Source organism: Oryctolagus cuniculus, chromosome 3 (assembly GCF_964237555.1).
Source record: "Oryctolagus cuniculus chromosome 3, mOryCun1.1, whole genome shotgun sequence".
Lineage (NCBI taxonomy): Eukaryota > Metazoa > Chordata > Mammalia > Lagomorpha > Leporidae > Oryctolagus > Oryctolagus cuniculus.
The window spans coordinates 142,031,328-142,056,929 of NC_091434.1; the positions used below are offsets into that span (position 1 = coordinate 142,031,328).

General features: G+C 43.6%; 1 protein-coding gene and 1 long non-coding RNA gene across 3 annotated transcripts in view; one reads left to right on the forward strand and one right to left on the reverse strand.

The window, feature by feature from the left end:
• Nucleotides 1–248: 248 nt before the first annotated feature.
• LOC138849042 (uncharacterized) lies at nucleotides 249–3,390 on the reverse strand. Its single transcript, XR_011387399.1, has 2 exons — nucleotides 3,216–3,390; nucleotides 249–2,002 (listed from the first exon to the last, which is right to left on the reverse strand). It is a non-coding gene; the product is annotated as an uncharacterized lncRNA (long non-coding RNA).
• A 506-nt stretch (nucleotides 3,391–3,896) lies between these two features.
• The window catches only part of PTPN12 (protein tyrosine phosphatase non-receptor type 12), a 98,113-nt gene continuing 76,407 nt past the window's right edge, over nucleotides 3,897–25,602 (forward strand). Inside the window, exon 1 of one of the 2 annotated variants that reach the window (XM_070071196.1) lies at nucleotides 3,897–4,400. In XM_070071196.1, the coding sequence (XP_069927297.1) occupies nucleotides 4,302–4,400 (99 nt within the window). In that variant the 5' untranslated portion in view covers nucleotides 3,897–4,301. Of the gene's footprint in view, nucleotides 4,401–4,525; nucleotides 4,912–25,602 lie in introns of those variants that run through there. The other variant, XM_008258311.4, reaches the window with a different exon arrangement.

The window sequence follows — 25,602 nt, forward strand, 5'->3', positions numbered from 1 at the left end:
TACCTGTAGTTTTATGAAAGTACACCAGGGATGAAAGTTCTGTGACTCAATGGTTTATGCAGCAAACAGGAAACTCAAGACCAGTAGATTCTGTCCCTTGGTCTAACATTTGCTTCTCTACAAGTGAGCTAATCATGTTCACTTCCTGTGTTTTAGTCTATTAAGTTTTTTGTCTATTAATGAAGGCGGTGATACCAAATTAATTCCCAGGGTTAGGGTTGGGGAAAAAAACTCACAGAGAGCTATAATGCTGTGAAAGTAACAACACAAAGGGATCTTTTATTAGAGAATGTAAAAATATGCCAAATATTAAAATTTCTCCACATATAACAACAATATTATTTTTATCTGAGCTAAGGGGCAAAGGGACACTTGAACATGAAACAAGTAGATAATTCTGAAACCTCTTTCCAATAATTAGGTTTCTTTAAAAATGTATTTATTTGAAAGGCAGAGCAAAAGAGAAAAGTGGGGAGGGAAAAAGAGATCATGCATCCACTGGTTTACTCCCCAAATGACCTCAATAGCTGAGGCTGAGCCAGGCACAGCCAGGAACTAGGAATTTATCATGTTCTCCCATTTGAGTACCTGGACCACTACCTGCTGCTTCCCAGGCACACTGGAGGAATCTGAATGGGATGCGGAGCAGGCAGGGATTTGAATGAGCACTCCAATATGGACCTTTGGGCCGTAAGCTTAATGGGCTACACCACGATACCAGCACCCTAAGTTTTTCTGAAGTCTCTTACCTCCACCCATATCCTTGTATTTGTACCTCTATGGCATTAGTATCAGGTTTTGTTGCTTTACTTAGTGGCTTTGGATAGCTCATATTGGCTTCTGAAATCCCACATTCCACTCTCTCCCCTTATTAAGTCATTATTTGTCCAAAAGTGCTAGATGAATATTTTTCCAATTTTACTTCTACCTTCAGAAATCTCTGGTGGCTACCACTGCCCGTATCAAGTTCATAGCCTTAACAAGGCAGTTAACACTCCTGAATCCAGTCTACTTTAGAGCCTTTGCATCTATAAAAAAGTTCTACTTCAAATTTCTGCATTGCTATCTTTATACTTTTGTTTCAGCCTTTCCATTACCTGGGCATTCTCCTTGCTGCTCAAACCTAATTTCACTCACCCTGCAACGTCTACCTCTAACCACCTTATCTTCTGACAGCCTGTCCATGATTCTCCTCAGAATTGTTAAGACTACTCATCACTCATCTGGAATTTATTAACTTAAAGTAGCCAAGAGTTTATTGCTTTTCCTGTCTCCTAAATTACACTGTACTTTCCTGAGAAGGATCCATTCCTAAAACATTTGTGTATCTCTCACATACAGAGCATAACCCCTTAAATCTTCAAAAACAAGATCTATCAATTGAAAAAATACCTAAATGTATTTTAAAGACAAAACACTAGCTATGTACCACGGAAAATATTGATAAACCTTTCCAAGAGTTGAAATTCTGGGAGGTACTTTAATTTTCCCTAACTTGCTGCAGATACCAAAGGTAGCTGCTAAGAACTCAAGAAACCCTCAGGTGTTGAAGGAGAGGCTTACTAATGAAAGGAAAAGTAAAAAAAGACTTTATGTCTGCATTAACACCAGTCAAAACGGGACTCAATGCCCCCCGACAAGTAACACCTCCCAGCAGACTTTCACAGTTTGTCCAGCATATTTACCAACTACAGCCTGGTTTGTTCATTCTTAAACCATATCAAACTTGGAAGCAGGAGTGGCCTGGCCTTTAAGATACCACTTGAAACGCCCAGCATCCCACTTCAGAGTGACTGGGTTCAAGCTCTGGCTCTACTCCCCTTTCCTGCTTCATGCTAATGCACACCCTGGGAGGCAGCAGGTGATGGCTCAAACACATGGGTCCCTGCTACCTACCTGGGAAATGCAGACTGATCCCAGCTCATGGTTTCTGCCTGGTCCAGCCTCAGCAGTTTTAGGCATTTGAGGAACAAACCAGTAGATGGGAGATCTGTCTCTCTGCCTTTAAAATTAAAAAATAAGCAAATAACATTTGAAAGTGGAAGTAGAGGCAAGCCCCTTCGGCCTAGTGGTTGGGACTCAGACTGGGACGCCTGCATCACACATAATACCTGGGTTTGAGTCCCGGCTCTGGCTCCTGACTCTAACTTCCAGCTAATGTATAATGCAGCTCCTGGGAGGCAGCCTGGTGGCTCAAGTAATCAGGCTCCTGCCACCCATGTGGGAGACCTGGATTGAGTTCCCAGCTCCTGGCTTTGGTCAGACCCTGATGTGGCTGTTGGGAGCATCTGGGGAACGAACCAGTGGAGGAACAGAACTTCGTGTTTCTCCTGTTAAAAAAAGAACAGTGGAGGCACTCCTAATTGTCTACCCATTTCTTTGCCTTTGGTCTAATTTCTCTCTCCATTCTAGGGGCAAACAGGTATCTACAGCCAACGACACTGGTAGAGGATTTAGCCTAGATTCTGACTTTTTCTTATATCCAGTGAAATTGACTCTTGGTATCTGGTTAAACGAAAGTCACCTTAGAAATTAAACTATTCCTCTAAGTGAATTTTCCAAATACAGAACCAAACTCTTTTCATGCACACTCAGTTTAAAATGGACAGGAAAAGACGAGGGCACATTTGGAGGGCCACGTTTCCATGAGGAGGGCCCTGGCAAGCATCAGCTGCGTTATTTTAAATAGAAACATATTCCTTTAGAAAGAGCAACACACCCATCTTCTTCAAGGTTTTCATTAAATTCCATGGTGCTACTCAGCATTCATCTAGCAAAAGCGTGGTAACCCAGATATGGTTTAAACCAAAACTCCTTGACCAGTTTGCTTCGCAAAAACGCGTTCTTTGTGCGGATAAGCGGCCAACGTCCACGCATCAAATCCTTTGCTTCTGTCATACCACCAATCTACGCTCCTTAGTGAGGGGCAGTGTGGTGTTGTAGTGAAAGCAAAAGGACTTCAGGTCTACTTATGGTCTGCTAAGGAGCTGCCGGGGGGACCCTAGGCAAATCACTTTATTTCTAAGAGGAGGCGCTAGACCCAGAATCACAAAGTCGTGTAAATAAATAAAGTCCGTTCCCCGGAGTCTATCGTTCAGTTCTGGAGTGCTCACTCCACAGGCAGGAGGACGAATTCCCTTCAATTCATGAATCACTAAGCCCCTAGCAAGTATTCGGTACGTGAAGCACACTCCGGACTTCAGGCGTTCACTCACCTCAGCTTATACGGATTTGCAAAGACAAAGTCTTTTCACCCAAGAAGCGTTTCGCTTCTCTCAGCCGTAGCCATAACTTAAAGAGCCAAAGCCTAAGTGCCGTCCACTCGCCACACGCCAACGCCAACGCCGAGCCCAGCGCCTACTAGCCAGCCGGGAACCGGGCGGCTGCACTACTACAGTTCCCAGCATGCCTCTCTTCCCACTCCCGCCCGCCCCGCCCCGCTCCCAGACTCGCAGAGACTGGGACTTGTAGTCCCAGCCCCCGGCAGGCGGCCGCCCTACAGCACTCTCGAAATACGCTTTTCTTTCCCGGTAGGCGGTGAGACCGCCAAGTTCCAACTGAAGTCTTACTCCAACGGATTAGGGTTTGCTCTGCTCAGCGTCGTATTCCCGCCTCCAGAGGAACCAATTCCTATCTCCAGTCCTGAAAGCTCCCGAGTGGGCCACGCCCCGGAAGTGAAGTCAGGCTGCCCAGGCCGCCGAGGTGCCTCCCAAGCCAATCCGAGCCGGGACTGCGGCTGGCGGGGCGGGCTGAAGGGGGTGGCCCGGGGCTGACGAGCGGGGGCGGATCGGCGCGGCGTCGCGCTTGGGGCGGAGCCGCTTCACGGGGCCGCGCGTCTGTGTGGCGGCGGGGGCGCGCCCGTTGGGAGAGGCGGCTTGTGGCTGCAAGTGGGGGGTGGGGGGAGGAAGAACCGGGAAGGGGGGGCAGGGCGAGCGGAGAGCCGTGTTCCTGAGGCGGCGGCGGCGGCGTCTCGGACAGAGGAGGAGGAGGAGGAGGAGGGCGGGGAAGGAGGATGGAGCAAGCTGGGGGTGGGGGTTGGCGCTAGCCGCAGCGGCTCGCCTCGTACTGTCGGAGAGCGGCGGCTGCTCCTGGAAGTTGTGGTGTCGGGAGCCGGGCCGGGGCCGGTGCCGCCTCAGCCACCGCCTTAGGCGGTGGGGAGGAGGAGGGAGCGGCGGGGTTGGGCGGGGGTCGGGCGGGGAGGGATCGGCAGGGGGAGCGAGCTGGGGAAGACGGAGCGGGCTCTGCGCCGGGCGGGCGGGCGGCGGGGGGGCCAGCGACCGCAGCCGGGGGGACGCGGGAGGATGGAGCAAGTGGAGATCCTGAGGAAATTCATCCAGAGGGTCCAGGCCATGAAGAGTCCGGACCACAATGGGGAGGACAACTTCGCCCGGGACTTCATGGTGAGTCTCTCCAGCTCGCTGTCGCCTCCCCTCGCCGGCACCCGAGCCCCCCGCCGGTTCTCCCAGCCGGCCCGCGGGCGCTTTGTGTGCGGCGGAGAGGTGCGCGGCGGGAGGGGGCGCGCACCCGCGCCGAGGGCCGGGTGGTCCCGCGGGCCGGCGCGGGCTGGAGGTCGCCTCCGCCCCTCGGCCTCCTTTCTCCTCCCGGTTTTTGCAGCCCCTTGCTGCGGGCGCCCAGGGCGTTAAGGGCGCGGCCCCGGGGCCAAGCTCTCAGCCTGCACCGCCCCCCGCGACCACCTATTGTTTCTCGGGCCTGGAGCCCGAGGCGGGTGCGGTGCAGGCCGGGGTGGAGGGCTCGCCTTTGCACACCTCTGGCCCTTCTGAAGGGGCGAGGCAGCGTGTCTGGCTGCGGGCAGGGGCGCAGTGCATCGCGGCTGACGGGGGTTCGGGGGTGCAAAGGTTGGCATTCGCTCGTGGTGTCCCCTTGCCCAAGCCGGTCTCCCAAGGCAGCAAGGTAGGACCTCTGCCTGTTTCGGGGTTCGCAGTTACCTCCAGCGTTTGGCCAAGGCTTGTCGTTAAGGAGTCTCACGGTTCACCTCTTTTGCATTGAACCTCGTCCGTCCGGTCCCGTCTCCTGTCCTGGGACCCACGTTTTCAGGTGGTCTTGGGGTCAGAGTGACTTGAGGTTGAAGGGCGAAAGCGTGGGTAGGGGGATCTGCCTAAGGAAGCCTATTTTGGACTCCCCAGGGAACACTGGCGCAGGCGGAGGGGATGTGACTATCACTTCCTATCCGGGGTGGGGGTGGGGAACTTGGGAACAATAGTCCTGGTGGGGCGGAGGCGACGCACGGCCGGAGCCCTGAACCGGGAGATAACCTTCCCGCCTCCCTTTCCCCCTCACTTTCCGCCCTCTGCTAGTGCAGACCGGCTCGAGAGGAGGCGAGGGTTAAAAGGCTGGTTGGTGAAATTGCCCTAGATAGACCCCGGTGAGGGGGTCAGATTGCAAGGCGTGGGACCAGAAGTCGACTTCCTTACATTACCCCCTCCCCGCCCCTTTTATTTTTCTGCTGGACAATGTTCCCTCTAGGGTTGTTTCCCGGCTTAGGAGGCGGTGGTTGTGGCGGCTGCTCCTACGGATATTGCGCAAGACCAGGGCGTTGGAAACCGTGGAGGTCTCTGGAATGGAAAAGGAAGTGGGACTTTGGGAAGTGGTTTGCTCCCTTAGCCTTGGCGGGGGTTGGGAATGGGAAATCAGGGAGGGAAATTTTTGCTCCTGGGGGATTAAGGTACTCCTCCGAGAATAATGACTTCACTGCGAAATGCGCTTGGGAGATACACAGTTAAATGTCTGTAAAAATGAATGGGGAGCAGACTGGCTGGTTTTTGTTTCGAAGCGCGTTCGTTTTTAAGGTGCAGGTGAAATGGTTTTTAGTACTGAAATACTTTTCCACCTTCTAAAGAGGCTTTGGTAAAGCTTGAGTGTTAAAGGGGTTAACAACTTAGGTAGGTCCCTGGCCTTACACAATATTGTCTTATTAATGAGCTTTGAGAGACCCACCTCCCCAGACCAGTCATAGAGGACAGGGGTTAAGGTTTTGTTGGTATTTTTTGAAGACTTGAAGCTACAGATTAAGCAGTCTCTTTCTTATAATAAGCATTTCTCGTGATATTTGGTCTATGTATGTATTTCTGAAGCAGTGCTTTGTGAGAATTTCATTGTGTTGGTATCTTTCGAATGGTGTTGTTTACAATAATTGGATGGAGCCCCTTGTTTTACTGCTCTGTAGCGAAAGTTAAAATTTTTCCTTTGAGTGTTTAAAATATTTAAAACTTGTTTTATTCAGTTATTGGAGAACTTGGCTATGGTAGAACAGGTGGAATGGTCCCTGGCTAATTTTTGCTTGCATGTTACTCATCTCGTTATCCCTGGGCACATTGTGTGAGGAAGGAGCCTCGTGTTGTGATGTAGGCCCTCTGAGCAGGTGCTGAACTCCTGCACAGGGGAAGCAGCCGGAGGGCTCATGCTTTGGGGATGAGTCAGGAATTCCTAGGGTAGATTTTTGTTCTTAAGGACTACCTGGGTTTCCTTTTTCTTCCGTAATACACATATAGCTAGGTGATGTTGCATTGGAGATTTGATGACTAAGGCTGTTCTTTTATGGTGCTTATTTTTTTAAATTTCCTGGCTTGATAAGCAGTAGCTATAATTAAGACTGCTGGTAGCTGGTACTTTTTCCCTTGATGGAATGCTGAGGAACTGTGTCTCTGTCATGGAAAGAGAATAGATTAGCTGATGGATTTCTTTCTTTCTTTCTTTCTTTTTTTTTTTTTTTTTTTTGACAGGCAGAGTGGACAGTGAGAGAGACAGAGAGAAAGGTCTTCCTTTTGCCATTGGTTCACCCTGCAATGGCCGCCGCAGCCAGCGCACCACGCTGATCCGATGGCAGGAGCCAGGTACTTATCCTGGTCTCCCATGGGGTGCAGGGCCCAAGCACTTGGGCCATCCTCCACTGCACTCCCGGGCCACAGCAGAGAGCTGGCCTGGAAGAGGGGCAACCGGGACAGAATCCGGCGCCCCGACCAGGACTAGAACCTGGGGTGCCGGCGCTGCAAGGCGGAGGATTAGCCTAGTGAGCTGCGACACCGGCCGGATTTGTTTCTTAAATTCTGATATGGGAGGCCCGGAAGAAGCTCTTGGCTCCTGATTTTGGATGGGCCCAGCTCCTGCTGTTGCGGCCATTTGGGGAGTGAACCAGCAGATGGAAGACCTTTCTCTCTGTCTCTCCCTCTCACTGTCTGTTACCCCACTGCTCAAATAAATAAATAAATAATTTTTTAAGAAATGCCTTACACTTAGAAAGGTGAAATGGGCATTCAAACTTGTCTGACAGCAAGCATGGTCCTTTGTCCATATTTTATATGGCCTTCTGTTATCTCTGTTAATGTTTTTAATGCTTCTGTGTCACCCTAACTACATATACCATTTTGTATTCCTTTTTAAGTTTTTTGAAATGACTTTGTCTTTACTCATTTTATTTATTTGAGAGAGAACTCCCATCCTCTGGTTCACTCACCTAATGCCCACAGCAGCCCAGGGCTGTCTCCCACAGGGGTGACAGGGATCTGACTACTTTAGCCATTGCTTGCTGCCCCCCAGGATGGGGGGAATGGGAATTGGGAATGGAACCAAGATTTGAACCTACGCTGTCTGCTATGAGAATTTGGGGTACCAAGTGATGTTTTAACAATTAGGCCAAACATACACCTTCCTGGTTTTTTAACTTTACAAATTTTTTTAAAGATTTATTTATTTGTTTGAAAGGTAGAGTTGCAGAGAGGCAGAGGTAGAGGCAGAAGTGAGATAGAGCAAGGTCTTCCATTCGCTGGTTCACTCCCCAGTTGGCCACAACAGCTGGAGCTGTGCCGATTGAAGCCAGGAGCCAGGAGCTTCTTCCAGGTCTCCCACACGGGTGCAGGGGCCCAGGACTTAGGCCATCTTCTACTGCTTTCCCAGGCCATAGCAGAGAACTGGATCTAACCGGTGCCCATATGGGATGCCGGCACTGCAGGCAGGCAGCATTACCTGCTATGCCATAATGCTAGCCCCTTAACTTTACATTTTTATAAGAGCTTTTTTATTATTATTACAACAGCTTTGTAACAATAATTTTAGGTGGCTGTGTAATGTTTTACCTGATGACTTATCTTATAGCATAACCATTTCCCTAGGGTTGAACGTTTAATCCATTCTATTTTCTGCTGTTGTATATAATTCTGTGATTAACACTCATAAAATGCCTGTTTTTATTATTACATATCTTTCCAGTAGTAGAGATGTGAAATAATTCAATACAAGTTCATAAATAACTCTTTTTTACAGATTTATTTATTTGAAAGAGCATTTCAGAGAGAAAGGGAGAGAGAGATTATCCATCCTCTGGTTCACTCCCCAAACGGCCAGGGCTGCTCTAGGCTAGTTCTGGGAGCCTGGAACTCCAATCGAGTGTCCTGTGTGGGTGGAGGGGTCAAAGATGTGGGCTGTCTTGCACTACTTTCCCAGATGAATTAGCAGGGAGCTGGATGGGAAGTGGACTAGCCAGGACACGAACCCACATCCATATAGGTTGCTGGCGTTGTAGGCAGTAGCTTAACTGGCCATGCCATAACACTGGTCCCCTATAAATAACTTTCTTGAAAAAGTTCTCAGTTTATATAACTGTCAGTAATGTATGCATGTTCATATAGTTATCCAGTCTTCATCTTAATTTCTGATTACCATTAAATATAGACACTTGTCCAGCTGTCATTCTGTGGGTTGTCTATGCTTGGCCTTGGCCTGTTATGCCCTCTTCTTAAAGAGAAAGAAATTAAGGTACTGCGATTGTGTAAACTATGGCTCCCAGATTGTTACCTGTTGAAAACATGCTGATTTTGCTAATAACCAAATTAGCAAGCAAACAATTTGTGTAAGGTTTAGAACTTGGTCTAAGCTATGTTGACTTTTAGTCTTTACAAGGTTAGTGGACTACAGTCATGATAAGTAAGTTTACAAGGTAGCGTGATACACATTCATGATTGACAGGTTTAGGTTTTACTCTATACAGATCCCTTGAAATGGTGGGAAGGTCTCTTGATCATGCTTTGAGAGGTAGTGAGGCAGCACTTGTACACGGTAAAAGCAAAGGGTGATGCTGGGATAGGTAGGGGTTGGATTTTAAAGGGTCTTACAGCTACGCTATATTTAGATTTTATTCTATAGACCAATAATAGTACTTGTGGGCAGTTCTGCACTGCAACTCTTAAGTCACAGGGCAAGTGAGGAGGTGTTCAGAAAACAGACGTACTGACCTGACACGTCAGCAGTGTTTCCCCATTCCCCTCCCCTAGCCTGCTCCTGAAGATTACTGTGAGTCTTCGCTTAGGATCACTCAGATAGATTTCTGTTAAAAAAAAATCTCAGCGTCACTGCTCTGCTTCTTGGGAGAAGCAGAGAAAGTTTGAGAAAGTTGATTCTGATGACAGTATGAAAGATGACACTTAGGAATCTGTTAAAAAATGTGGTATGTGAGACCCTGAATTGAACTAAGACAAGGGGAACACAGAGTATACAGTGGATCTGATAAGGATTAAGAAAGACATCTCAGTGATTCACTACACATGAGTTACAAAGGAGAAAAAAGTTCAGTGGTGTAACATCTTGATTTGTGTTACAGATACCAGATAGTGCTATCATTATCACCCAAGCTTTAGAAGAGGTACCATTTGGTAGGGAAAGGGATAAATGAGGAAAAACAAGTAAAGGGGACCAAACAAGATTATGGGAAGAGGTGGCAGATACTTGACCCAGCAGTTAAAGAAGCCTTCATCCCTTGCCAGAGTTACCTGGGTTCAATTCCGGTTCCTAACAACAGCTTCTTGTGAATGTGGATCTTGGGAGGCAGCACTGATAGCTCAAGTAATGGAGGTCTTGCCACTCAAGTGAGAGTTCTGAACCGAGTTCCTGGCTCCAGGCTTTGGTCCCAGGCCAGTGCCACTCTACCCCAGCCTGATAAGGGCATTTAGGGAGTAAGCTAGTAGATGGAGGCTCTCATTCTGTGTCTGCCTCATCCGTAAGAAAGTAACTCAGTCAAAAAAAAAATTTTTTTTTTTTTTTAAGGAGATGAGGCCAGCACTGTGGTATAGTAGGTTGAGGCCAGCCTGTGATGCTGGCCTCCCTTGTAAGCACCAGTTCAATTCCTGACTGCTCCACTGCTGATGTAGCTCTCTGTTAATGTGCCTGGGAAAAGCATGGGAAGATGGTCCAAGGCCTTAGGTTCCTGACACCCATGTGGGAGACCCAGAAGATGCTCCTGGCTTCAGATGGGCTCAGCGCTAGCCGGTATAGCCATTTGTGGAGTTACACAGTGAATGGAAGATCTCTCTCTCTCTCTCTCTCTCTCTCTCTCCACTCTGCCTTTCAAATAAAGAAAGAAATCCTTTAAAAAAGATTCACTTGTGATTCTAGGAGGAAGTTTCAAGAGAGAAGAGGATAAATAGCAGGCAAAGCCACCACCTGTGATGCTATATGGGTGCCAGTTTGAGTCCCAGCTGCTCTACTTCGAATCCAGCATCCTTCCTGGGAAAGTCCTTGGGTCCCTGCACCCTGCACCCATGTGAGACACCCAGAAGAAGCTCCTGGCTTCAGATCTGCTCAGCTCTGGCCATTGTGGCCATTTTGGAGAGTGAACCAGCAGATGGAAGATTTCTCTCTCTGCCTCTCTCTCTCTGTAACTCTGCCTATCAAATAAATGAATCAATCTCTTAAAAAAAAAAAAAAAGCTGAGTTACCTAAAAAGACATGCAGTAGAAATATGAAAATCAGGGCCAGAGCTGTGACGCAGTGGATTAACGCCCTGGCCTGAAGCGCTGGCATCCCATATGGGCGCCGGTTTTAGTCCCAGCTGCTCCACTTCCGATCCAGCTTTCTGCTATGGCCTGGGAAAGCAGTAGAAGATGGCCCAAGTCCTGGGCCCCTGCAGCCATGTGGGAGACCCAGAAAAAGCTTCTGGCTCCTGGTTCCAGATTGTTGCAGCTCCGGCTGTTGCAGGCATCTGAAGAGTGAACCAGTGGATGGAAGACCTCTCTCTCTGGTCTCTACCCTTCTCTGTAACACTGCATTTCAAATAAATAAAATAAATCTTTTTTAAAAAAAAAAAAAAAGGTGGAAATCAGGGTTGCTGGCAAGATAGAGTTGAAGATTTAGGTAGACGTCATAAGCATGTAGGAAGTAGTTGAAAGCCTGGGAAGTGGATTGGCTTACCTCACAAGCATATAGAGGGACTAGGTTTAGGTTGAATAGGTCAGCATGGAAGAGCAGCCAAAAGAATTGGCTAGTGGTTGTTCTTGAGGTGTGGTCATAGAGGAGGGATGGGAACCAGAGATGTCAGAAAAGCCTGGGAGAGCTTCACGGAAAGGAGTTCATACAGGAGGCAGATAATGCTGGGAGCACTGGAGAAGTGAGGTTGACAAAGTACCTATCACGTGGCAGGAGGAGTACTGTGGTGACCAGAAGTACTTTGGGACTGGGGTACAGGAAAAGCCAGATTGCTATGGGTTGAGTACAGAATAAGTGAAGTCTGAGTATAATTTCCTTCCATTTAAAAAAATTATTTAAAGATTTTTATTTGAAAGGCAAGAGTTACAGAGAGAAAGGGGGAGAGAGAGATAGAGATATCTTCTACTTGCTGGTTCACTCCCCAAATGGCCACAAGCCTGGGGCTGGGCCAGGCTGAAGCCTGGAGCCCAGTACTCCATCCAGATCTCCCACTTGAGTGCTGGGGCCCAAGTTTTTGGACCATCTTCCACAGCTTCTTGAGGCCAGTACTGCTATGCCACAGCACTGGCCCCTTCGTGTAATATTGTGAAAGTAAGTTGTAGAAGTTGAGGAAGACATAGGTGGAAAGGAGAGCTCTGCTCACATGCCTTGTCTTTTTTTTTTTCCTAATGAGAAATAGAGTACTTTTCATATTTTTTCTTTTTTGAAATGATTGTTGTGTAGGTATAGTTTTAAAAGATAAGAGCTTTGTGTTTTGATTAAAAAGTTTCAAAGTGTAGACTTGAAATATTAGAAAACAAAAATAAGGGGCCAGTACTGTTGCATAGCTCATTAAATCCCTGGCCTGAGCACTGGCATCCCATATGGGTGCAGTTTCTAGTCCCAGCTGCTCCACTCCGATCTAGCTCTCTGTTATGGCCTGGGATAGCAGTTGAAGATGGCCCATGTCCTTGGGTCCCTGAATCCTCGTGGGAGACCTGGAAGAAGCTCCTGGCTTCGGATCAGCGCAGCTCTGGCCGTGTGGCCATCTAGGGAGTGAACCAGAGGATGGAAGACCCCTCTCTCTGTAATTGTCTTTCAAATAAATAAAATAAATCTTAAAAAAAAAAAAAAGAAAACAAAAATGAAGGAAAGACTGAAAGCTAGAAAGACCTGATGCTGCAGAGGCTAGTTAAGTACAAAAGTTTTCATTGTTACTATTCAATATCATGGCTTATAGGTTCTTAAAAATTAATAACAGCTTTATTGAGATACAATTTCCTAGCATAAAATTCAATTATGGTATATGGTTCAGTAGTTTTTAGTATATTCATGAAGTTGTGCAGTCATCACCACAATCAATTTTAGAACATTTCATAATCCATGTTAGTGGAAACCCATTATCCACTCATAGTGTCTCTAGGCAACCAATAATCCATCTTGTCGCCATAGAATGTTTCATAAAAATATATATGTGATGTTTTGTGACTGACTTCACTTAGCATGTTTTCAGGTTTCATCTATGTTGTAACATGGATCAATAGTACTTTATTATGGCTGAATACTATTCCATTGTGTGGGTATCATGTTTTGTTTATCCACTTATCCCTTGATAGGTATTTGAGTTTCCACTTTCTGGCTTTTAGGCATAATGCTACTATGAACATTTTTGTGCAGGTTTTTGTTTGAGTGTATGTTTTCATTTCTGGTAGATGCCAGTCACATGGTAACTGTTTAACTGTTGAGGAACTACCAGATTGTTATTCAGAGCTGCTGTGTGTTCTACATTCTGCCAGAAGTATATGAGGGTTCCAGTTTCTCTGCATCCCCACCAATACTTGTTATTGTCCGTGTTTTAAATTACAGGCAACTTAATGGGTGTTCAACCGAAGATTTTTATATTTTAACCACAAAGACAGAAGTGAATGCCTAACTACAGTCGTGGCTCATTGACATAGTATAATAAAAATTTACCTCAAGTGTTAATTCTCAAGAATGTTTTACTGTATTTCCTTTTGGAATGTTAAACAACTGTTTATTTTTATTGAAATTTTTTTATTTTTGAGATAGCATTTTTAATTTACATTATAATCAAATTCTTAATGTTCCCCTAAATGAACATTTAGAGCTCAACAAATGAAAACTAAAAAGACTATAGTTCAGCAGAAATATAACTAAGGGCTGTCAATAATAATCAAATGAAAAAATGTATTTCATTCAAATACAGTAAATTTTAAAATAGTCACAGCTCATTAAAATTATAGTAGCATATCACTCTTAACAATTTGACAAAGATTTGAAGTTTGACAAAACACTGTAGGCAAACTGATACAGGCATTTCTTTTTTGTTTTTGTTTATTGATTTTTATTTTAATTTTAGCTCCCACATATAAGAACATATGGTATTTGTCTTTCTGTATCTGGCTTATTTTATTCAACATGATGTCCTCCAGTTGGCAATCATTTTGATGCAGATGATAGGATTTCATTCTTTTTTATGGCTGAATAACCATTGCATATATGTATATATACACATACATACCACATTTCCTTTATGCACTCATCTGATACTGGACACCTTGGTTGATTCCATATTTTGGCTATTGTGGACAATGCTCCTATAAAGATGTTAGTGCAGGTATCTTTGATCCAACATGTTCATGTCTTTTGGGTACAGTACCCAGTAGTGGGATTGCTGGATCATATAGCAGATCAATTTCTAATTTTTTAGGAAATCTCCATACTGTTTTCACTGTAACACTAATTTGCATTCCCACAATATGTAAAAGTTCTTTCTCAACATCCTCACCATCTTTTGTTACTCTGTGTCTTTTGGATAATAGCCATTATGATTGGTGAGGTGATACCTCATTGTGGTTTTTGATTTGCATTTCCCTGATGGCTAGTGATGTTGAACATTTTTAATATGTTTGTTAGCCATTTGTATTTCTTCTTCTTTTTTCTCTCTCTAAAAGATTTATTTATTTGAAAGGCAAAATTTCAGAGAGAGAGGGATGGATCTTCCATCAATGGTTCATTCCCCAAATGACTGCAAGGCTGGGGCTGGGCCAGTCTAAAGCCAGGAGACAGGAACTTTATCTGCATCTCCCACTTGGGTACAGGGGCCCGAGCATTTGCACGATCTTCTACTTTCTCTGGTGCATTAGCAGGGAGCTGGAGCAGAAGCTGCCAGTATTGGATGCTGGCATTTCAGGCAGTGGCTTAACCTGTGACGCCACAGTGCTGGCCCCTGTATTTCTTATTTTGAGAACTGTCTGTTGAGGTCCTTCACCCATTTCTTAGCTGGATTGGTTATTTTCATTGTTGAATTTTTTGAATTTCTGATATATTCTGGATAATAATCCTTTTTCAGGTAGCTTGCAAATACTTCTTCCCTTTATGTTGAATGCCTTTCACTCTGTTGATTGTTTACTTTGATGCACAGAAGCTTCTGAGTTTGGTGTAATTCCACGTGTCTGGTTTTGTTTTTGTTGCCTGTGCTTTGGGGGTCTTTTCCAAGAAGTCATCACCTTTACCTGTGTCTTGAATTGTTTTCTCCTACATTTTCTTTCAGTTCCTTCGTAATCTCATGTCTTAAATTTAAGTCTTTGATCCATCTTGAGTTGATTATTTATTTATTTTTTTAGATTTTATTTATTTATTTGGAAGTCAGAGTTATGCAGAGCGAGAGGTCTTCCATCTGCTGGTTCACTCCTCAGTTGGCTGCAGTGGCTGGAGCTATGCCGATCCGTAGCAAGGAGCTTCCTCCAGGTCTTCCCATGGGGGTACAGAGGCCCAAGGACTTGGGCCATCTTCTACTGCTTTTCCAGGCCATAGCAGAGAGCTGGATCGAAAGTGGAGCAGAGTCTTGAACTGGTGCCCATATGGGATGCCAGCACTGCAGGTGGCAGCTTTACCTGCTACACCACAGCGCTGGCCCTGATTGAGTTGATATTTGTATATGGTGAGAGGAATGGATCTAATTTGATTCTTCTGCATGTTTACATTCAGTTTTGCCAGCACCATTTAATGAAGAGAATGTTCTCTCTCTAGTGTTTGTTTTGTCAGAAACCAGCTGGCTGTATGTTCGTGGATTGATTTCTGTATCTCTTTTCTGTTCCATTGGTCTGTGTGTTGAGTTTTATGTCAGTACCATGCTGTTTTAATTACTATAGCTTTGTAGTATGCTTTGAAGTTAGGTGTTGTGATGTCTCCAGCTTGACCTTCTTTACTCAGGATCACTTTGGCTATTCTGATTCCATATGAATTTTAGGATGGTTTTTCCTAATTCTGTAAGGAATGCCATTGGCATTTTTGTAGGTATCCACTTAATCTGTAGATTGCTTTAGGTATCCTAGACATTTTAATTATATTAATTCTTCCGATCCACAACCAAAGAATATCTTTCTATTTTTGTGTTCTTTTCTTTCATCAGTGTTTTATAATTTTCAGTGTAGAGATCTTTTACTTTGGTTACATTTATTCCTAAATATTTTATTTTTGTGTGTGTTTTTGGCTATTGTGATTGGAATGTCTTCTTGATTCTCTTTCTTAGAGCTGATTATTAGCATATTAAAAAGCTACTGTTGGGGCCAACATTGTGACTCCAAGTTAAGGGACCACCTTGCAATGCTCATGCTGATGCCAGAATCCCATATGGGTGCTATTTGTAGCCTGGCTGCGCCACTTCTTTTTTCTTTTCTTTCTTTCTTTTTTTGAAGATTTATTTATTTATTTGAAAGTCAGAGTTAAAACAGAGTGAAAAGGAGAGGCAGAGAGAAAAAGAGGCCTTCCATCCCCTGGCTCACTCCCCAATTGGCTGCAATGGCCAGAGCAGGGCCAATCCGAAGCCAGGAGTCAGGAACTTCTTCCAGGTCTCCCATGTGGGTACAGGGGCCCAAGTACTTGGGCCATCTTCTACTGTTTTCCCAGGCCATAGCTCAGAGCTGGACTGGAAGTGGAATAGCTGGGACTTGAACCAGCGCCCATTTGGATGCCAGCACTGCATGGGGCGGCTTTACCTGCTACGCCACAGTGCTGACCCATGCTCCATTTCTGATCCAGTTTCCTGTTAATGGCCTGGAATTCTGAAAGATGACCCTAGTGATTGGGTCCTTGACACCCATATGGGAGACCTGGAAGGAGCTCCTGGCTTCACCTGCCAAGCCTTGTCCCTTGAGGCCATTTGTGGAGTAAACCAGCAGATGGAAGATCTCTGTGTAACTCTGCCTTTCAAATAAATAAACACATCTTTTTAAAAAAATACAAAAAAAGTAGCTTGTTTTAAACAAACAATAACACAAAAAAAGCTACTGGTTTTTGTATTTTTTTTAACATACAGCTTCACCAGATTTATCAGTTCTAACATGTTTTTGGCAGAGTGTTTAGGTTTTGTATTTACCTTTAGAATAGTTACCTTTGCTTTTTGGTGTCAGTATTTGACATTTGGTTTGGCAAAAGGGTTTTGAAAGGATAATGCTGAAAGCAAGACATTAACATTTAGATAGACTTAATTTCTTATTTATACGTTAAAGAATTCTGTGTTTCTATAGCACTTGGTTAATTAGATTCATAAACATTTACATGTCTGAGTTCTGTAGACTGAAAGTCAGCCTCTAATGCTAGACACTGGGACTTAATTATCTTTGTATCTCCCTTTGCTTAATATAGAGCCCTGGTATTCAATAGCCACTAATGTCCATTGCATAAGTAGAAATTATAGGCAAGCTTAATGCTTTAAGACAGAGATCTTTACTTCAGGTGAATTCTTTTTTTTTTTTTTTTCTTTTAAAGATTTACTTACTTACTTGAGAGGCAGAGTTAAAGACAGAGAGAGGGAGAGACAGAGAGGTCTTTCATCTGCTAGTTCACTCTCTTAAGTGGCCACAGTGACCAGAACTGGGTTGATCAGGATCCAGGAGCTTCTTCCGGGTCTCCCAGGCCAGTGCAGGGGCCCTAGCACTTTAGCCATCTTTTGCTGCCTTCCCATGCCATCAGCAGGGAGCTGGATTGGAAGTGGAGCAGCTGGGTGTGGAAGTGGTGCACATGATGGATGCCTGTGTCATAGGCGGATGCTTAACCTGCCTACACCACAGCGCTGGCCCCTCAGGTGAATTTTTAAAATGATCTAGTTGTCTCTTAGACCAGTGTCAGACCTGCATAAAAGAAAATGTAGGATAAAGAACTAGACTGAATTCAAACCTGTTAAATTAATATGACTTTATAAATTGCAAATTCCACATAAATGTGAAAAATAATGCTAGAGCTATGCATATCTGGACACAGATTGGTATGTGTAGGGATTTAGGGACATATAAAATAACTTCTCTACTTATGTATCTGCAGCCCATGAATCACACATTGGGGACATTATAGAATACTAATTTTAACAAGATGTCCAATTTTAAACTTTTGATTTGGACTTAAGCAATAAAATCCAAATATTGTGTCACTGACATCTCTTTAAAAATAGTAAACCTGTGGATATTTGGGGAGTGCTTATAAGTGGTAGCACTTCTCTCCTTGCCTCTATTTTCTTGCCTTATCCAGTCCATTCCACATGTCGTACTCACTTTCCCAAAATACCTCTTTCAATTGTTGGCATCTATATACTAATGGAAACTATACTGGTTGCAAAATCAGGAGATCTGAATTGAATCCTGGTATTGCATGTTAATTTTATTTTTCTTCAACATGTTTCTAAATACCATGTTAGGAACATGGTTTAATTTTCGTGATTAAAAAAAAAAAACACTCAAGTTCCCTTTGATGGCCATTAATTAATTATTGAAAATTTGGGGCTGAACTGTGGTGCAGCAAATTAATGCCCTGGCCTGAAATGCCGGCATCCCATATGGGCTCTGATTCTAGTCCTGGCTGCTCCTCTTCTGATCCAGCTCTCTGCTGTGGCCTGGGATGGCAGTAGAAGATGGCCCAAGTGCTTGGGCCCCTGCACCTGCATGGGAGACCCGGAAGAAGCTCCTGGCTCCTGGCTTTGGATTGACACAGCTCCAGCCATTGTGGCCATCTGGGGAGTGAACCAGCAGATGGAATACCTCTCTCTCTCTTTCTCTCTCTCTCTCTTTCTCTCCTCCCTCTCTCCCTCTGTAACTATTTCAAATAAATAAAATAGATCTTTAAAAAAATTATTGGAAATTTTAAATGCCTGAGTCAACTCAAATAATTGAATTTTAGCTCTGCTTTTTTTTGAATTGTATGTCTCTCCCAGTTTTGATCCTCTGATTTCCCCTTCTCTCCTTCCCCCAATTTTATAATTCTGTTTTATGAAATTTAAAAAAATTTTAATGTAAAATATTTATTCATATTTCTGGAATACCATGTGGTGTTTCAGTGTGTCTAAATTGTGTAATGTCCAGTCATTTTAAACTACCTGCAAACATTTGGCATTTCTTTATGATGAAAACATTCAAGATCCTTTCTTTTGGTGTGCTTTGCTTTGCTTTTGGGGAGATACAATACATTGTCATTATCTATAGTAATCCTATTGTGCAATAGAACACCAGAGCTTCTTCTATCTGTGTTCTATTAATCAACCTTTCCCCATCCCTCCCTCCCTCCTACTCTTCCCAGCCTCTGGTAGCTACCATTATATTCTCAGCTTCTATGAGATCAGCCTTTTTAGACTTCCACGTAAGAGTGAATCATGTAGTACTTGTCTTTTGTGCTTGACTTATTTCATTTAACACAATTACCTCCACTTTCCAAATATGTTGTTGCAAATGACAAGATTTCATCCTTTTTTATGACTGCATGGTATTCCATTTTGAATATGTACCATGTTTTCTAAGACCACTCAGCCGTCCTGACACCTTTTTTTTTTTTTTTTTTTTAAAGAGGAAAGGTTTATTGTCAGGTGGAGAAAGCCCAATGGGCTGGGGGTGGGGTGGGGGAGAGGTGAGAGAAAGGAGAGCGGAATGTGAGAGAGAGAGAGAGAGTGCGCGCCATGTTTTCTTTATCCATTCATCAGTTAATAGTCACAAGTTGTTTCTATTTCTTTGCTGTTGTGAATAGTGCTGCAATGAACATCTTCTACAGAGTGATTTCATCTCCTTTGGATATATGCCCAGTGGTGAGATTGTTGGATCATATTGTAGCTGGATTTTTAGGTTTTATTTTTATTTTTTCTTTTTTTTAGATTTATTTATTTGAAAGGCAGAGTTATATATATAGAGAGAGAGAGATGGAGAGAGAGAGAGATCTTCCATCCACTGGGTCACTACCCAAATGGCTGCAGTGGCCAGAGCTGGGCCCATCCGAAGTCAGGAGCCAGGAGCTCCTTCCAGGTCTCCATACGAGTACAGGGGCCCAAGGAATTGGGCCATCTTCTGCTGCTTTCCCAGGTGCATTAGCAAGGAGCTGGATCAGAAGTGGAGCAGCCGGGACTAGAACCATCACCCATATGGGAAGGTGGATGCCGCAAGTGGCAGCTTTACCTGCCATGCCACACATGATGGCTCCAGATGTTTAGTTTTTTGGGGAACCTCCATACTGTTTTCTTTAATGGCTGTAGTTAATAATTTAAATTCCTACCAACAGTGTTCAAGGGTGCCCTCTATTCCCTCTCGCCATCACCATTATTTTTTTATTTTTTATCTTTTTGATAATAGCCAAGTTAAACTGAAGTAAAATGATATTTTATTGTGGTTTTGATTTGGAGTTATCTGATGAATAGTGAGGTTAATAATTCTTTTGTCTACCTTTTGGCCGTATGTATGTCTTCCTTTGAGAAATGTCTGTCTAGATCTACTGCCCCTTCTTATATTGGATTGTCTTTTTGTTATTGATTTCCTTATATATTCTGGTTATTATCCTCTGTCATATAGATTACTTGCAAATATTTTCTTCCATTCTATAGGTTGTCTCTTTACTGTTGAATGTTTCCTTAGTATGCAGAAACTCTTTAGTTTGGTGTATTCCCATTTTTTTGTTTATGTTTTTAATTATTTTATTTACATGAAAGAGGGAGAAGGATCTACCATCTGCTGGTTTCTTCTCCAAATGCCTGCAACAGCTAGCCCTGGGCCAGACTGAATCCAGGAGCCTGGAATTCATTTCAAGTCTCCCAGGTGGATGATAGAGACCCAGACACTTCAGCCATCATCTGATACCTCCCAGGGTGTCCATATTTGCTATTGTTTCCTGTGCTTTTGGGATCTGATCCAAAACATCTTTGTCCATTACAATGTCCTGATAGCTTACTCCTTTGTTTTCTTCTAGTAGCTCATGGCTTCAAGTCTTATATTTAGATATTCAATCTATTTTGAGTTGATTTGTGTACATGATGAGAGATTGAGGTCTGGTTTCATTCTTCTGCATGTGGATATCTAATTTTCCCAGCACTGTTTTATTGAAAAGACTGCCAACTATCTTTTTTCAGTTTATGTTCTTAGCACTTTGTCAGAGATCAATTGGCTGTAGATTGGTGGGTTTACTTCTGCAGTTGCTGTTCTGTTCTTTTAGTCTATGTGTCTGTTTTGTTTGTTTGTTTGTTTTTGCCAATATCACACTTTTCTGTTTGGTTTTAAGTCAGGTGGTATAATACCTCTCTCTTTTGTTCTTTTTGCCCAATATTGCTTTGGCTATTCAGGGTCTTTTGTTCTACATAATTTTTAATAGTGTTTTTTTCTAGTTCTATAAAAACATCATTTCTGTTTTAGATTTATTTTTATTTGAAAGACAGTGACAGAGAGGGAGACACGTGATAGCTTCTGGGTAGAGTCTTCAGGATTTTCTATATTTAAGATCATGTCAGCAAACTGACATTCTCCTTTCCAGATTGGATGTCCTTTATTTCTTTCTCTTAGCTAATTGCTCTGGCAAAGACTTCCAGTACTACACTGAATAAAAGTGTTAAAAGTAGTTATCCTCGTCTTGTTTCAAATCTTAGAGGGAAAGTCTTCAACTTTTCTCCATTTACTATGGCATTACCTGCTGATTTGTTATAAGTAGCTTTTTAAAAACAATTATTTATTTGAAAGGCAGAGTTACAGAGAAAGGAGAGACAGAGGGGTCTTCCATCTGCTGGTTCATTCTCCAAATGGCCATAATGACTGGAGCTGGGCCAGGCTGATGCCATGCGCCAGGAGCTTATTCCAGGTCTCCCATGTGGGTTCAGGAACCCAAGGACTTAGGCCATCTTCTGATGCTTTTCTCAGATCAACAACAGGGAGCTGGATCAGAAGTGACCGGCATAGTAGGTTAAACATCTGCTTGTGGTGTGGCGTCCCATCTAGGCGCTGGTTCAAGTCCCAGCTACTCCACTTCTAACCCAGCTCCCTACAGATGTTCTGGGAAAGCACTAGAGGATGGCCCAAGTGCTTGGGTTCCTGCACCCACATGGGAGTCCTGGAAGAAGCTCCTGGCTCCTGGCTTCAGATTGGCTCAGCTGTGGCCATTGTGACCAATTGGGGAGTGAACCAGCAAACGGAAGACCTTTCTTTCTCCATCTCTCCCTCTGGCTGTAACTCTGACTTTCAAATAAGTAAATAAAATCTTTAACAAAAAAAATGAAGCAACTGGGACTGAAACCGATGCCCATATGGGATGGTGGTACCGCAAGCCATGGCTTAACCCGCTATACCACAGCACTGGACCCATAAATGGCTTTTTATGTATTGAAGTATGCTTCTAATATGCATAACTTATTGAAAGTTTTTGTCACAAAGGGATGTTAGACTGTATCAGATGTGTTTTCTGCATCTATTGGGGTGATCATAAAATTTTTGTATTTCATTATGTTCTTGTGGTATATATCACATCTATTGATTGGTCAATGTTGAATCATCCTTGCCTCCCTAGGATGAGCCCTTGGTCGTGGTGAATAATCTTTCTAATGTGTTATTGGATTCAGTTTGCTAGAGTTTTCTTGAGGATTTTTGCATCTGTGTATCAGCCTATAGCTTTTCGTTGTTGTGTCCCTGTCTGATTTTTGTATCAGGGTAATGATATATCATAGAATGAATTTCTTAGAATTCTCTTCTCTTATACTTTTTGGAGTAATTTCAGAAAAATTAGTGTTGATACTTCTTTAAATATTTAGTAGAATTCAGCAGTGAAACTAAGTGTAATTGGCTTCTTTTTGATGGGAGACTTTTTTTTTATGATTTATTTATTTTATTTGAAAATCAGAGTTACACAGAGAGAGGAGAGGCAGAGAGAGAGAGTCTTCCATCCGCAGGTTCACGCCCCAGATGGCCACAATGGCTGGAGCTGTGCCGATCTGAAGCCAGGAGCCTCCCGGTTTCCCACGTGGGTGCTGGGGCCCAGGGACTTGGGCCATCTTCTACTGCTTTCCCAGGCCCTAGCAGAGAGCTGGATCAGAAGAGGAGCAGCTGGGACTAGAACCAGCACCCATATGGGATGCGGGTGCTTCAGGCCAAGGCTTTAACCCACTGTGCCACAGTGCCGGCCCCATGATGGAAGACTTTATTACGGATTGATCTTGTCTCGTTAATGGTCAGCCTACTCCTCTTTGAGAATCACAGGCCTTTTGGTTAAAGGCTATACATCTTAGCCTGGCATTCCAAAGCCTTCTAAAATAGTCTCGCATTACCTTTCCAGTGTTACAGTGTACTCTACAGTGTCTTCTCTTCCCTATGAAATAAGCTATTCCTTGTCCTTAAGCATATTCACTAAATGAATGAAATCTTTTCTTTGGTTGTACCATTGAACATACTCTTTATCTTTCTTGGGAAGCTTTCCTTTTACTTTGTAGATCAGAAAACTAAAAATTCAAAATAAGTTTACTCCATTCACTCAGAACTCAAAGCATAAATGCAACTATTTCTCACTTTCTGGAATGAATATTTTAACCTAGTCTATCTTAAAGTACTTCTTTTTCTATTGTAGATGTTGATTTTTCATGCTACATATATATATATATTTTAAGATTCATCTTACTTATTTGAAAGGAAGAGTTACAAAGAGAGGTAGAGACAGAGAGAAAGAAAGAGGTCTTCCATTTGCTGATTCACTCCCCAAATGACCACAATGGCCAGAGCTGAGCTGATCTGAAGCCAGGGACTAGGAGCTTCCTCCAGGTCTCCTACGTGGGTGCAGGGGCCTAAGGATTTGGGCCATCCTCCACAGCTTTCCCAAGAGCATTAGCAGAGAACTGAATTGGAAGTGGAGCAGGCAGTGCTTTTAACCCGCTGCACCACAGCGCCGGCCCCTCATACTATATATTTTTTAAAATCTGTCATTAGATTTGAGCTGAAAAACTTGATAAGGAAATCAGGTGGTTCTAAGCCGTTAGTCCCTTCCAAATGAAGATGGAATTCCACTCCCAACATTTCATGTTTTCTGTAGTATTTAAAATGTTTAGTTATGCAATAAAACCTTGATAATTTTCTCCTTGCATCTGAAGTTACAGAAAAATCTTGTCTCCATTTATACAATTTTATAGATTCTGTGGCTGCTTTATGGCACATAGAAAAACAGTAGTTGTTCCCTAAAGTTTTTCCTGGAGAATGTAGAATGTGGATCATATTAAATCTCAGAGGCTTTGGGATGTAAGCTAGTATGTACATTTCCTGTAAATAATTGGTTTTTAGATGCAGTCTGCATTTAAAAGCTGTTTGACAGCATTTAAATAGCTATCATGGTAGGTTGTGAAGCAGTGCAGAGATCTGTGCCTGTCATCTAGCCATTGTCTGCATCCATCCATTCATACAGAAGATTTTTTTAAATGCTTACTTACTCATTTTTATTTATTTGAAAGGAAGAGCAACAGCAGGAAAGAGATTTTCTGCCTGCTGGTTCACTCCCCAAATGGCCACAGTGGCTGGGGCTGATCCAGGCTGAAGCTCAGAAACAGGAACTCCATCTGGGTCTCCCACATGGATGGTAGGGGCCCAGGTATTTGGGGCTTTATCTGTTGTTTCCCATGCACGTTAGTCAGAAGCTGGATCAGAACTGGTGGTAGTACTTGATCCCAGGGACTCCAATATGGAATGTAGGTTTTCCAAGTGGTGTCTTACCCCATTGTATCACAATGCTCACTCCTTTCAGAAAATATTTATTGGAACAGTTGAGTGCTCACCACATCCTAGGCACTGTGTTTAGAATTGGCAATTGAAAGTACGGGGTCATTTTCTCAGGAAGTTTACTGTGAACAGATTTGTTAGAAGCAGTAAGGAGTTTTTTCTGGGGGCAGTGGATGGGCCTCAAGGGACCTGTGAATCATTTAAAATTATAGTATTTTATGTGTAAGCCCATTTTGAGGGGAAGAAGATTCATAGTTCTTAGGTTCTCAAGTGCTTTGGTCTCAAAAACCTTGAAACCACTAGACTCATAGAAAGATAACATGCTTTGAAGCTATATAGGCATTAATTTCTGTCCCTGTCCTCCTAAAAATATGAGCAGATTATGTAGAGAGGCTGGGGTTATAATACTGACCTAGGAAGACCAAGACCAAGGTAATATGAATGTTAAGCTCCAAACATAGTATATAGGTACCCAAGTCTTTGGGCCTCTGCACCCATGTGGGAAACCCAGATGAAGCTCCTGTCTCAGCCTGGCCCAGCCCTGGCCGTTGGGACCATTTGAGGAGTGGACCAGCAGATGAAGTTTCTGTCTGTCTCCCTCTCTCTGTAGCTCCGACTTTTAAACAGGTAAATAAACCTTAAAGAAGAAGGGAAAAAAAAAAAAAAAAAAACCTGTGGGTTTAAGAAAGTAACAGGGTAGCCACAATATAAAATAAGCAAATCCCATTATACCTAAATAATGGATTTCCAAAGGGAGATAAATTTAAATGATGACTTAGAGTTGAATATCAAAGTGACCTCTGCATTCCTGAGTGTCTCAGTGAAGAGTGTTATAATGTCACATTATTATGGTATAGTTTTTAGCTTTACTACAGGACCTCTTTAAATTTGTGTTCCAGCCAAAATGGTTAATGTTGTCAAATCTGGTGATTTTACTTTATCTCAGATATGTGAAATACCATTCTCTCTGTTTACACAGTTCTTAGATGGCAAGTGTTTTTCATTGGTTTCTGTCAGATCTGTTAAAAGTGCCCTATGAAAAATTATGTCAAAAAAAAAAAAAAGAAAAAAAGGTCTTCAGGACATGGACAGCATATTTAAAGTGGTGACAGCTGGGGCCGCCGCCGTGGCGCACTAGGTTAATCCTCCGCCTGCGGTGCCAGCATCCCATGTGGGCGCCGGTTCTAGTCCTGGTTGCTCCTTTTCCAGTCCGGCTCTCTGCTGTGGCCCAGGAGGGCAGTGGAGGATGGCCCAGGTGCTTGGGTCCCTGCATCCACATGGGAGACCAGGAAGAAGCACCTGGCTCCTGGCTTTGGATCGGCGCAGTGCGCCGGCTGTGGTGGCCATTTGGGGGGTGAACCAGCGGAAGGAAGACTTTTTTCTCTGTCTCTCTCACTGTCTGTAACTC